Below are 13,247 nucleotides of genomic sequence, written 5' to 3'. Positions count from 1 at the left end.
TCCAGCCCCGTATTTTCCATCTGGCCACTTCGTAGCTTTTAGGCGAAGCAAGAGCATCTCAGGGGCGGAGAGGGATGAGTTCCGGGATACCCACGCCCTGGCCCTAGTAAAATCTTGTTCAAATTTCTGGGACGATTCCTACCTGTGTTCCCAGAACTCTCCCTGTTTCTCGCCCCCTCCCCCAGCTTTCCCTCCCGCCGTTCCCTCCTCCCCGGATACTCTTCTTCATTTGACAAACTCATCCTCAGGACCTAGCTCCAAGGTCCCCTCCGACAGGACACCTTTCTGGAATCCCCAGTACAGCCCTCTCTGCCCTCTGGCCTTTCCTGGCCCAGGCCTGCTCCTGCAGAGCTGAGTGTCCGGTCTGTCTCTGGCTCCCCGAAAGCCAGAAAGGGGAGTCTCAGGGATTTCTTTCAGGTTAACCCAGGACAGCGCAGAAAAGCGGAATAAAGCGCTGATGGTGGAATTCCAGACACTGGCTGGGCGGGGTCTCCGCGGGCGCTTTCGCACGGACAATTCTCTGGTTCTTGGACGGAGCGGGCGGGCGACGCACTTGCGCTTGGGGAAGAATCTGTCGGACCCGCCGGAGTTCTAATCCCTGCCTCGACCCGCTCAACTTTTTCATTTGTCAGAGAGTGACAGACGCGAAAACTCGCCTTCTCCGAATTGTTCCATCTGTCATAAGTATACATCAGGTGCCTACTGTGTGCGCTAAGAACCAGAAGGGGCTCCTGGCCTCTCTGGGCTCTCAGTCTAACAGAAAGGCTACTCAGGACGGTCAGGGGTCTGGGTGCAGATAAAATACAGAACGCCCAGTTAAATGTGAATTTCGGATACACAATAAATAAGGTTTTGGTGTAACTATGTCCCATGTAATATTTGGGACATCCCAAAAGTGTATTCGTTTGTCTGAAATTCATTCATACAGTGGGAGGGCTGTACTTTTATTTGCTAAACTTTGAAGCTCTATGGGGTCCTCTCTGAGGAGGTTACATCCTGAGGGGAGCAGGGGTTAACTGGACGGAGAGGGCGTGAGGAGTGCACATGCTAAGGCCCTGAGGCTGGACGTGCTTTATTTATTAATTTGTATTCTAGCTGTGAAGTTATTGCTACCTGGAATCTCCCCCAATCAGGCCCGCCCCCTCCCACGTCCTGCCCTCGTCAAATCACGCCCAACGCAAGATTCCAAACCGCGCCTTTGTAGATGGGGAAAACTAAGGCTGGAAGGCGGAGGATCCAGTCCCGGGACGGGCGGGGACGAGACCCAGAATTCGACGTGGGCGGGGACACATCCTTGGTGACTGCATCTTCGATGCGGGCGGAGACGAGCAGCAGAAAGCGAAGTGGGCGGGCGAGAACGGAATCTAGAAAACAACACGGGCGGAGTCGAAAACCCAAGAGCGACGTGCGCGGGGACGAGAAGGAGAATCGAGGTTCCGCGCGGGCGGAGACTAGAAGCAGCGCTCGGGCACGCGGGGACGGCGGCCGGCGCGGGCGGGCGCGGCCTTTGTCTCCACCTCCAGCTCGCTCCGCGGCTGCACCGGCCCGATGAGCCCGCGGCCCCCAGGCGCTCGGGCCGCCCGCAGCCCCTGACCTGGCCTGCGCTCGCCATGGCCGAAGCCACCTCCAGCGCCGGGGGCACGTCCCTGGAGGGCGAGCGTGGCAAGAGGCCCCCGCCTGAGGGCGAGCCTGCAGCCCCGGCGTCTGGAGTTCTGGGTATGTGTGCGGCGGCTGGATCTGACAGGGTTGCAGGTGCCTGTGGTGCGCGCGGCGGTTGGACGCGGAGTGGGATTGGGCTCAGCCGTCCCGGCCTGGAGTCCAGTCGAGGGGCCGGCTTCTCCTGGCACTGCGGCTGCGGCGGGGCCAGCGCGGCCGGGACGGTACAGGGGGCGGGGGTCCCAGCGCAGAGACTTGGACACGCCCCTCCGAGAGCCCCGGCTCGGGGCTGAGCTCAGTCACCCCTTTGGGTTACCGGATCGCAGCCCGGCAGGGATGCGCGTGAGAGAGCCTCTCCGCAGAGGATACGGAATCATACGGTCCCGGGTTCGAATCCCAGCTCGCCTGTGTGACCTTGGGTGCGTGACTTAAACGCCCTGGTTCTCAGTTTCCTCACCTGTGAAATGGGGGTAAGAACCGCGCCCAGCTATGAGGACGCGCTGACATGATGTGGTGAAGCGCTCGCTCGCTCAGGGCTGCTAGTGAGCGCCCCATCGATTGTGGGTTTGGAGGCGGAGCTGGACCACAAGAATGAGTAAGATTTGTAAGGGAGGACCTGGGGGAAGGGCATTCCTGGAGGAGGGCCTGGCTGGTGCAAGGACGTGGAGGGAAGGAAACAAGCTGAGGCCAAACCTTGCAGGTCCCTAGATGCCAGACTCAGTGCAGAGGAGCCGTGGCGAGTGTGCGTGCGAGCAGGGGTTAGGACTGGAGGGACTACACTAGAGGCTGAGGTCTTGGTCTGGGAGCGGCCTGACCTGGGCCCTGCCCTGCCTAACCCCCTAGATAAGCTTTTTGGGAAGCGGCTCCTGCAGGCTGGTCGCTACCTGGTATCCCACAAGGCGTGGATGAAGACAGTGCCTACGGAGAACTGCGACGTACTGATGACCTTTCCAGGTACCTGTGCCTGCCGCCTGCCCAGTGCCCAGATGGGCTCCCTTGAGCTAGGCTCCCCTGAGTAGGAGTCTGTAAGAGGCCTCGGACCTCTTGTGGCAAGGGCCATCAGTCCCTGTGCCCCTTGGCAGACACGACTGATGACCACACGCTGCTATGGCTGCTGAACCACATCCGCGTGGGCATCCCTGAGCTCATCGTGCAAGTCCGCCACCACCGCCACACGCGTGCCTATGCCTTCTTCGTCACCGCCACGTATGAGAGGCGAGTCTCTGTCCCTGGACTCTCACTGACCCTGCTACCCAGCTCCCCGCCTTTCCAAGCATCAATTGTGAGGTGTAGCGCCCTGCGTTTGTCCCAGGTGGCCGCCGAGTACACCTTCCCTAGCTCCAGGATGGTGAACCAGGGTCTCCCCATGACCCACCTCCGTGTCTTCCTGGCAGCCTACTTCGAGGAGCCGATGAGCTGGGTTTGCGCAAAGCGGTGAAGGCCGAGTTTGGCGGGGGCACCCGAGGCTTCTCTTGCGAGGAGGACTTCATCTACGAGAATGTGGAGAGTGAGCTGCGCTTCTTCACCTCCCAGGTGCGACCAGCTCAGGCTCCCAGTCCGCACCCCTAGCGCTTGGGCTGCTGCTCCCTGTGCTCAAGCCCTAACCTGTCCCCCGCAGGAACGCCAGAGCATCATCCGCTTTTGGCTGCAGAACCTACGCGCGAAGCAGGGTGAGGCACTGCACAATGTGCGCTTCCTGGAGGACCAGCCAATCAGTAAGCAGGCGGGACCAATCTCCAATCACACGTGGGGAGTTGGGTGGGGCTCTTAGAATACAGCCTATCAGTGCGAGAGGGTGGAGCCTAGAGACAACCGACCAAAAAAGCTAGGGAAGAGTTGGGTGGGACCTGGAGACATCAATCAATGAGGTGAGGGGGGTGTGGCCTTAGCCTAGGGGTGGGGCTTACGCCCCGGAAGCCCTTCCAAGAGAAATCGTTGTCTGGGTCTGGGATTAGGTAGGGGCAGGACCATGGACAGCACTCCATGCCCTGTGTGGTGAGGCCCTGGGCCTCAGTTTCCTCTCCAAGAGACCAGCTGCTGCAAGTTCACCTTCTGACGCCAGCTTTGCACCATTCCTCAGAGGTTCAGAGCAGTGAACTGAGGCCAAATGGCTTTATTTAAAAACGAGGTTCCACACTGGGACCCCACCCTCCCAGGTGGTTTCCTGCACCCCTTCCTACCTGCCTCTGCACCTCCGAAGTTCTGAAGGAGAACCAGATATCCTGCCCACTTAAAATTCCTCCCCTGGAAAGAGCCTCTGAAGATTGAAAAGCAGGGAAAAACTGTGACTTGGGTTTCGGCCAGGGCGGGGGCTGAGAGTGGGGAACTGGCCAGGCCAGGCCCAGGCAGAAGGGTGGGGCTCAACTGTTCTTGTCCCCCAACAGTCCCTGAGCTGGCGGCCCGTGGGATCATCCAGCAGGTGTTCCCGGTCCACGAGCAGCGTATCCTGAACCGCCTCATGAAGTCATGGGTGCAAGCTGTGTGTGAAAACCAGCCTCTAGGTGCAGCCCCAGGTCGTGGGTGTGTGGGAGTCTCAGGAAGTGGGCAGGGCTGACCGGACCCCGCCCTGTGCTCCTGGCAGATGAGATCTGTGACTACTTTGGAGTGAAGATTGCCATGTACTTTGCCTGGCTGGGCTTCTACACATCAGCGATGGTATACCCAGCCGTCTTTGGCTCCGTCCTGTACACATTTACGGAGGCTGACCAGGTGCTGGGGGTGGGCTGGACTGGGACTGGAGTGCCTGAGACACCCTCCTCCCTGGGCCAACCTGACCAACAGCTCAGCCTTCCACCATCCCCAGACAAGCCGGGATGTATCGTGTGTGGTTTTTGCCCTCTTCAACGTGGTCTGGTCAACCCTGTTCTTGGAGGAATGGAAACGGAGGGGAGCAGAGCTGGCCTACAAGTGGGGGACGCTGGACTCACCTGGGGAAGCTGTGGAGGAACCACGACCTCAGTTCAGGGTCAGTCGGGGTGCGTGAGTCCAAGGACTCCAAGAATGAGAAGGGGAGGCAGGGGGTGGGGGGCACTGCAGGGGCAAAGACAAGGTGTAAAATAGGGCTGCAGCATCAGAGAGGGTATGCCAGGTGGGGGGCTCTGCATGCCCCGAAGAAGAGGTGTGGGAAACTGCATTTGAGGGGCTGGGGAAAGTGGACTGGGGGGCACCCCAAAAGCAGAGGCATGGTGGAGGGAAACAGAACTCAGTGGCCTTGGGAAGGCTGTGTGGGGACAGGGGCAGCCCCTCTGGCCTCACGCTGTGCCCCCCCCCCCCTCTCTGCCAGGGTGTCCGGCGCATTAGCCCTGTGACAAGGGCTGAGGAGTTCTACTACCCGCCCTGGAAGCGGCTGCTCTTCCAGCTGCTCGTGAGCCTCCCCTTGTGCCTCACCTGCCTGGCCTGCGTGTTCCTGCTCATGCTCGGCTGCTTCCAGCTGCAGGTGACCTCCGGTCCCCAGCCCTGGCCTTGGCCCTGATCTGGCCGCCGCTGGCCCAGGACCACTCCGGGCTGCGCCCAGATGCCAGGGTGACAGGTGAACCCCCGTCCCTACAGGAGCTGGTGCTGAGCGTGAAAGGGCTGCCCCGTCTTGCCCGCTTCCTGCCCAAGGTTGTGCTGGCCCTGCTGGTCAGCGCCAGTGCTGAGGGCTATAAGAAGCTCGCCATCTGGCTCAATGACATGGGTACGCCCTGCAAGGGGAGGGCCTGCTGCCCTGGGGAGGAAGGTCCCTACTGCCCTTCAGGGCCCCCGCTGCCTTCAGGGGGCCCGGGCTGCCTCCTCACTCACCCCCTCGACCCCCAGAGAATTACCGGCTGGAGAGCGCCTATGAGAAGCACCTCATTATCAAAGTCGTCCTGGTGAGTGGCAGCCAGCAGGCAGGCAGCAAGGGCTCTGCGTGGGGCATAGGAGGGGCTTCTGGGGATGGGGGTGGCAGAGGGACTGCCCTCCTGCTTCCTTCCCACAGTTCCAATTTGTCAACTCCTACCTGAGCCTCTTCTACATCGGCTTCTACCTCAAGGACATGGAGCGCTTGAAAGAGGTGAGACCCCAGCCCAAGGCAGTGCCCCCCACCACAGTGGTGGCCAAGGGGGGCCGGACTTGTCCACCCAAGGGGTCCACGGGCTCTCCAGCCCCTCCCCCCCCTCCTCCATCCTTCTCTCTCTGTCCATCCGTCCGTTCGTCCATGTGTCCTCTCTCTGCCTGTCGTCCCCCCATCTGTCCGTCCACCTGTCCGTCGGTCCCTCCACAGCTCCTGCTCGTCCTGTCCCTGTCCCAGAGCCTCGAGCGGCAGCTTCGGGCGGTGCTGGTCCCGCTCGCGGCCCTGCGGTTCCGCCTGCTCCTCCTCTCCCTCCGGGGCCTCCTGCTCGTGGCCCGGGCCAAAGTATGGGCAGATGGCGAGCCCACGGGGCCTCCCCAGGGCGGGCAGTGTGGCTGTGCTTGGGGCCTCGCGCTGCCTGAGCCAAGGGTGCATGTTCCAAGGGGCGGGCTCTGCTGATGGGGTGCGGATAGCAGGGGTCCCTCGAGGCCCTGGGCCCCAGCTGAGCTCCTGGGCAGTGCTCCAAGCAGGGGGACCCTGAGCCCCAGCAGGGTGGAAACGTGCATTGCAACCCCAGAAGGTTGGCTCGGAGCACTGCGGCCTGCCGGGCTCCAGTTGGTGGGAGAGGCTGCAGAGGTTGCTGCTGGGGCCGCCATGTCCAGGGACCTCATTAAATGGGGTGGAGACAGCAATTGGGTTCGGGGCATGTGTCTGGCAACTGACTCCTGGAGGGCGGCTCCCTAGTCCCCGCAGCCTGCCCCCGGTGTCCCCGGGCCCTGCCCGCGCCCCACGTGGCCTCTCTCCTCCCCTTTCCTGCCCCCAGATGCTGGCCACTCTGCTGATCACCCGCCAGTTCCTCCAGAACGTGCGCGAGGTCCTGCAGCCGCACCTGTACCGGCGGCTGGGCCGCGGCGAGCTCGGCCTGCAGGCAGCCTGGGAGCTGGCCCGTGCCCTGCTCGGCCTGCTGAGCCTCCAGCGCCCCGCACCCCGTCGCCTTGAACCCCAGGCTGAAGAGGGGGGTGGCGGTGGTGGCGGCGGGGGCCGTAGGTGTCTCAGTGGGGGCTGCGGGGCCCCTGAGGAGGAGGAGGAGGCACCAGTGGAGCGGAGGCCCGCAGGGGAAGGGGGGGAGGTGGGGGATGGGTCTCGGAGGGGCAAGGAGGACGAGGACGAGGAGGAGGAGGAAGAGGAGGATGAGGAAGATGACGAGGAGGAGGGCGAGGAGAGCAGCCTCCTGGACTGCGGGCTCCGGCTGAAGAAGGTCAGCTTTGCTGAACGAGGGGCCGGGCGGCGGCGGCCTGGACCTGAGGCCATCCTGGAGGAGGGGAGCCCCACTATGGTGGAGAAGGGGCTGGAGCCGGGAGTATTCACGCTGGCCGAAGAAGACGATGAGGCTGAAGGGGCTCCCAGCAGTCCTGAGCGGGAGCCCCCGGCCGTCCTGCTCCGCCGGGCTGGGGGCGAGGGCCGTGACCAGGGGCCAGATGGGGGCCCAGACCCAGAGCCTGGCTCGGGTGACTCAGGCCGGAGGCAGCGGCGGCAGAATCGGTCGTCTTGGATTGACCCACCCGAGGAGGAGCACTCACCCCAGCTCACCCAAGCCGAGCTTGAGAGCTGTATGAAGAAGTATGAGGTGAGGAGGGTGCATCGGAGGCCCAAGGCCAGGCCCTGGGGGGGCAGGGCACGTGGTCTGAGGGGTGACCTAGGGGGCGTGATAAAATGGGGCCCTCGATGTGGTTGGGAACTTGCTGGATGGGAAGCTCTGGGTCCCTTCAGGAGAATTGGAGGGTGGGAGGCAGGCTTGAGAGAAGAAGGTAGTCGGAGGTAGGAGGCATCTGGGTCTGAGGGAGGGGGACCAAGGCCACACCCAGGCACCCGCCTGCAGGACACCTTCCAGGACTACCAGGAGATGTTCGTGCAGTTCGGCTATGTCGTCCTCTTCTCATCTGCCTTCCCCCTGGCTGCTCTGTGCGCCCTGGTCAACAACCTCATTGAGATCCGGAGTGACGCCCTCAAGCTGTGCACAGGGCTGCAGCGGCCCTTCGGGCAGCGGGTGGAGAGCATCGGCCAGTGGCAGGTGTGGGGAGCGCCGGAGCCCAGGCCCCAAGGCAGTCCGGGGGTGGGGGGCGCTGGGGAGAAGCGGGAGGCCCAGGCAGGGTGGCCAGACCCCACCTGAGCCCCGCCCCCTGCCCCGCCCCACTCCTGTGTGCCCCTGCAGAAGGTGATGGAGGCCATGGGGGTCCTGGCCATCGTGGTCAACTGCTACCTGATTGGCCAGTGCGGGCAGCTGCAGCGCCTCTTCCCCTGGCTCAGCCCGGAGGCGGCCATCGTGTCCGTGGTGGTGCTCGAGGTGGGGCTGGTGGCTGGGTGGAGGAGCTGGGGAGCAGCAGGGCGTCCCCGAGCCTGCAGCCTCTCCCTCTGTCGCCTCAGCACTTCGCCCTGCTCCTCAAGTATCTCATCCACGTGGCCATCCCCGACATCCCGGGCTGGGTGGCCGAGGAGATGGCCAAGCTTGAGTACCAGCGCCGGGAGGCCTTCAAGGTACGCGGGTGTGGGACTGGGCTGGGTTGCTGCCCGCTCGCAGCGGGGCTTCTCAGCCTTGCCGGGCTGGCCTTGCCGGGCTGGCCTTGCCAGGCTGGCCACCAGCCACCAGCCGCTGAGCTGAAGGGGAAGAAGGGCGGAGCCCCAGGGAATAATGAGCATGCCTCCGGGGCCGCTCCGTCCCTGGGATCCCTGGTGGCATCCAGCACCGGGCTGGCACTTATGAACCCTTAGTCATCGCCAGCTCACCGGCAGTGCCCTGTTTGGGGCCAGGGACAAGGCTGATGCTTCCTAGAAGCCCAGCTTCTGCCACATTCCCCAGAAAGCTGCAGAGTGGGCCAAGGAGCTCACCAGCGCCAGGTGGCGCTCTCCGTGGTCATGGAAACGTTCTGTGTCTGCACTGTGGCTTCTTGCTCCAGGCGGGCGTTGGCCACTTGAGATGGGGCTGGTACAACGGAGAGACGGAAGTCTTATTTTATTTCATTTTAATTACTTAAATTGGCATTGACAAAGCCACGTGTGGCTCCTGGACTGGCCAGGGCGGACTCTGGTATGCGTCAGTCATGACTCGATCTGTCACTGGTTCTCCAGAAAGTGGAGAACTGTTGAGGCCCCAGATGTGTTTACATTTTCCCATTTCTTAAGACCGTGCCCTCACACGTGGCTGGGGACAGAGTTGGTGGCCTGTAATGTCCCCGTTCTCTTCTCGGTTCTCAGAAACCACTGGCATGGATCCAGGAATGCAGTTGGTGCCTAATAAGTGGTTAGATGTCTCCATACTTTCTCGGAGAGCCTCCGGGTGGGCCCAGGGGTGTGGCTGGTGCCCAATATGTGTTTGGACCTCTCCCCACTCCTGCAGAGAGCACCTGCGGGGGCCTGGAACCTCAGCTGGCTCCGGCTCACACACCCTCTCTGCCCAGTCCCCATAATGGCTCTACTCTGCCCGCAGAGACACGAACGCCAGGCCCAGCACCGCTACCAGCAGCAGCAGCGGCGGAGGAGGGAGGAGGAGGAGCGCCAGCGCCATGCAGAGCACCACGCCCGGCGAGAGCGCGATGCCGGCGGCCGGGAGGAGGCCCGGCCAGAAGGCGCTGGGCTGGACCCCGCTGCCCCTGAGAAGGCCTCCACCAAGGCCAAGGGCAGCGGGGCGGGTGGCCACGGGCAAGAGCGGCCCAAGCGCCCGGGGTCCTTGCTGGCACCCAACAACGTCATGAAGCTGAAGCAGATCATCCCGCTGCAGGGCAAGTTCCTGTCATCTGGGGCAACATCCTCACTGGCCAGTGCGGGGGCCGGCCCTGCCGCCCGGCCACCCCCTGCCCAGTCACCCACGGGGAGTGACACCCGCCTGCCAGCCTTCCTCAGCTTCAAGTTCCTCAAGTCACCTGAGACCCGGCGGGACCCAGAGCGCAGCCACTCACCGCCCAAGGCCTTCCACGCTGGCAAGCTCTTCCCTTTCGGCGGGGCCCGGGCTGACACCGGGTCCAACGGGGCAGGTGGGCAGGCCCGGCCGGACGGGACCCCAGGTGGCAGCGGCGGCGGCGGCGGAGGCCGAGCCCAGCGGAGTGGGCCGGCAGACGAGGCTGCGGCTGAGGAGCCGGATGCCCCCCGGCCTGAAGAGGAAGGCTCAGGTCACAAGCTTTAACTCGGGGGTGGGGACTCTGGGCCGGGTTTTGTGGGGAGGGATGGGGTGGCCAGGCCTGGGGAGAGGGGCTGAAGGGGACAGAGGAGGCCCAGTCTCTGGTACCGGTTGGGAGCCTGGGTATGTGGTACGTGGAGCCTCTCAAGTCAAAGCCTGCTCAGTGTCTCCAGGTCCCTGACAGCCAAAGCCCCCTGACCCCATGCCCCTCCCAGGGCACCCTGCCCACCGAGCTCTGGGGCCAGGAGAGGAGATGAAAGGGGCTTCTTCACCACCTGGCCCAGCCTCCTCTCCTGCCCCTATGAGACCCCCATACTCAGCTCACTCTGGGGGGGAACTGGACCCCCTCCAGGCCTCTATGCAAGTCCTCACCCTGCAGCCCAGCTGTTCAAGGAGGCCTTCCTTGGAGGTGGGGGCTGGAGCTGCCCCCTTGGGGAGCTTGGGGTGCTCGGCCACAGGCTGCACCCATATCCGTGCTGAGCAGAGGTGCCAGCCTCACGCCCCCCATCCCCACCTTGTGGGTCCCCACCCCAGCCCCACCGAGCCCCAGGCTCCAGCAGCTCATCCCCCAGGGAGCCCAAGAGGTGGCAGCTGCAGCACCAGGGACACAGTCAGAAATCAGAGGGACTTCCTCAGACTGTCCTCTCCCCGTGATGGGGAGGGGCCCAGTGCCCAGAGGCAGGGGATGCACCCGAAGACGCCCACCCCTTGTCACTGATCAGAAGCAATAAGGCCCTCGATGTGCCTGGAAGCCCGGGAGGGAGCGCGGGCAGGGTCTGAGCGGGGTCCGGCGGCGGGGGCGGCACCCCCCCGGAACGGCCCCTCTCGCCTCCGCAGGGACAGCGCTGGCCCCCGTGGGCGCCCCTGCCCTCCGCACCCGCCGCAGCCGGAGCCCCGCGCCACCGCCAACGCCGCTGCCCCGGCCCCCGACGCCGCCCGCAGGCTGCTGGCAGTGGGACGGGCCATGGGGCTGCGGGGGCGAGGGCGCCGCCCCCCGCCAGGCCCCCGCCCCCGTCGCTGCCGAGTGCCCGCCCTGCGCCCTCGCCGGGCCCCCGCCAGCCCCGCAGCCCCTGCCGGGGGACGCCAGCTTCTACAGCCTCCCGCCCCCGCCGCCCACCTCCGAGCCCACCGAGCCCCCGGCGCCCTCGCCCAGCCCCAGCCCCAGTCCCCAGGCCGTGTGCTGGCCCAGCGGCTGGCATTAGCTCCACCCGCCCGCCCTGCCTTCCTGTTCTCATATGCAATACCAGTTCCGTGGACCCGGGCGGCGGCGGCCGCCCAGAAAACGCGCTTCGGCCCGACGGCCCCCAGTATTGGCGGCTCTCCTGGGGCAGGGCTGGGGGCCGGGCCCCCCCATCTGCCGTTTTCCTTTAGACCCGGATGGGGAAAACGAAAGGAAACCCCAAAAAACCAACAGAAAACACACAGAATAGGCGATTATTTATTTGTTTTTAATTTATTTTGTCATATTTTTGTAAAACGGCAGAAATGCAATAAAAAGTATATTTCAACAGTGCCCGAGGACAGAGCAGTGGAAGGGGAATCGAGGGGGCCCAGTGACCTGTAGTTGGTGCTGGCTTTTGGGGGACCTAGCAGGCCTAGGGTGGGGGCCCCTCCCATCCTCTGACCCTTAGGGGCCTCCTCCTAAGAACTGGGTCTTGAGGCCACAGATGGAAAACTCCAGACCGCACCAACTCTGAGTCGGCCCAGATTTGGGGGCCAACTCCAGGCCTGGGGCCCCTGGGAGGAGCCACAGAGCCTCAGGCCCTGGCGTCAGCCTCCTAGACAAAGGAAGAAATCTCCAAGTGTTGAAAAGATGCAGCAGTTTGGGTGTGGGGCCTGGGTCCTGAATTGGCCTTGGCCCTGCAGGGTGATTGAAGTGACAGTCCTCTTGGCCTGACTTTCTGGCATAACTGTCCCCCCACCCCCACCCCGCCCAGGCTGCCATCTGAAGAGTCACATGTGGTGGAAAAAACTTGGTGTATGAATAACAGAAGGCACCTGGCACTGGAGTCTGGATGTTGAGGGGATGGCACTTTCAGGGATGACACTGGGGAGTGGCTGGGATGCCCCACTGTGGGACCACTATCAGACCCGAGTTGCTGGGATTCCGCTGGGACTCCTTGTTGTGTGGTCAGGAGTGGGACGCAACCCCTCCCCCACTCAAGCACATCCACAGCCAAAGGCTCAGAGGCTGATAGGCCCAGCCCCGTGGCTGGAGGAGCCCAGGGGAGCCAGTTTGAGGAAGGGGCACTTTGGAGGGCTGTGAAAGAGAAACCAGGGTTCACTGGAGGCAGGAGAGCAGCCTGTGCAAAGGCACAGAGGTGTGGGAAGGCTGAGTTTGGTGTCTGAAGGAGCAGAGGAATAAGGGGGCAGGCCTAAAGGCAGGAGAGGTGGGCAAAGGCTGGCTCTCGGGAGACCTCAGTGGGCCCTGGCCATGGGACCCCTGCCTGAGCCATGGATGTCCCTGACAGATAAACTCAGTCCCTCAAGGGGAGACCAGGGCAAGAGAGATGAGGGCAGGGGTGCCACCTGCTCCCTGCTCCCACTGTCCTGTGGCCTTTGAAGCTGACTGTACTCACTAATCCTCAGCAACATCACATGCCTGCCGAGGGGCAGACCAGCCTCTGGGACTGAGGGTTCCAAAGCGTCTGAGAGCCTCTGGGGACTCAGCCCACCACAGCACCATGAGGTCAGCTTGTATTTCGTGAGCATCTGCCTTGTGACCACAGGGACTCAACACAAGTGTAAATGCCACCCACACCTGGGAGGAAAAGCCCCTTGGCCCCACAGCACAGTTAGGTGGTGAGTAATAGAACTTTCCACCCTGGGAGGTGCTGCTGGGTGGCCCAGGCCAGAGCAGTCTTGCTCAGGCAGGGAGCTCCACAGTGATAATGTGGGGTTGGCGCCCCCTAAGGCCTGGTGTTCCTTCCAGCTCTATGGCCCAACCTCCCTAGATCCCCCAAAGCCACAGCACTCAGCTCCCAGACCATGGCCCCCACTTGGGGCTGGCACGGGGAGGGGGGGGAACAGTGTTCCCCCTGACCCCAAGCCCAGTGTCTGAAGGCGCAAACCTTCTGCCTGGAGCCTGAATGCCCCCTACGTCTCCAAACTCGGGCTCAAACCCAGCCTAACTGACAGCCCACAAGTGGCTGTGTAACTCGCTGAACAACAGCCCCTGGGCCGGGTGTTCCTTGCAGCTCCACGTGCCTGTCTCTGAACCAGGGGCACTTGAGGCCGGGCCACCTGGGCTGTCTCCACGGGGGCTGGTGGGCATGCCACCCTGACCCAAGGCATCCAGGGCGTGGGGTTGACCACAGCTATGTCCTTGGCGACATGGACCATCTCTCAGGGGTGTCCTGGTTCCTCCGGGACACCTTGACAGTTGAGGCA

The 13,247-nt window shown here is 63.4% G+C and overlaps 1 protein-coding gene across 1 annotated transcript; it reads left to right on the top strand.

Annotated features, from left to right (window-relative positions):
- Nucleotides 1-1,610: 1,610 nt before the first annotated feature.
- Nucleotides 1,611-11,263, top strand: LOC111144319 (anoctamin 8). Its single transcript, XM_022498562.1, has 18 exons — nt 1,611-1,716; nt 2,500-2,610; nt 2,739-2,871; nt 3,051-3,189; nt 3,275-3,371; nt 4,041-4,157; nt 4,238-4,365; nt 4,460-4,621; nt 4,940-5,092; nt 5,206-5,332; nt 5,452-5,507; nt 5,615-5,689; nt 6,510-7,313; nt 7,566-7,757; nt 7,899-8,030; nt 8,111-8,221; nt 9,171-9,849; nt 10,695-11,263. The coding sequence occupies exons 1-18, from the start codon at nt 1,611-1,613 to the stop codon at nt 11,057-11,059; spliced, it is 3,687 nt and encodes a 1,228-aa protein (XP_022354270.1). The 3' UTR covers nt 11,060-11,263.
- The last annotated feature ends 1,984 nt before the right edge of the window (nt 11,264-13,247 follow it).

This window comes from Enhydra lutris, unplaced genomic scaffold (assembly GCF_002288905.1).
Source record: "Enhydra lutris kenyoni isolate GAN:26980312 unplaced genomic scaffold, ASM228890v2 scaffoldscaffold10, whole genome shotgun sequence".
Taxonomy (NCBI): Eukaryota; Metazoa; Chordata; class Mammalia; order Carnivora; family Mustelidae; genus Enhydra; species Enhydra lutris.
This window is presented reverse-complemented; position numbering and strand designations above follow the sequence as displayed.

What these genes read in the sequence shown, in the direction of transcription:
- LOC111144319 (XM_022498562.1), top strand. Translation starts at nt 1,611, where the DNA reads ATGGCCGAAGCCACCTCCAGCGCCGGGGGCACGTCCCTGGAGGGCGAG. An exon ending in TGCGCTTCTTCACCTCCCAG is followed by an intron (nt 3,190 to 3,274) that starts GTGCGACCAGCT and finishes TGTCCCCCGCAG; the next exon opens with GAACGCCAGAGCATCATCCG. An exon ending in GTGTGAAAACCAGCCTCTAG is followed by an intron (nt 4,158 to 4,237) that starts GTGCAGCCCCAG and finishes TGCTCCTGGCAG; the next exon opens with ATGAGATCTGTGACTACTTT.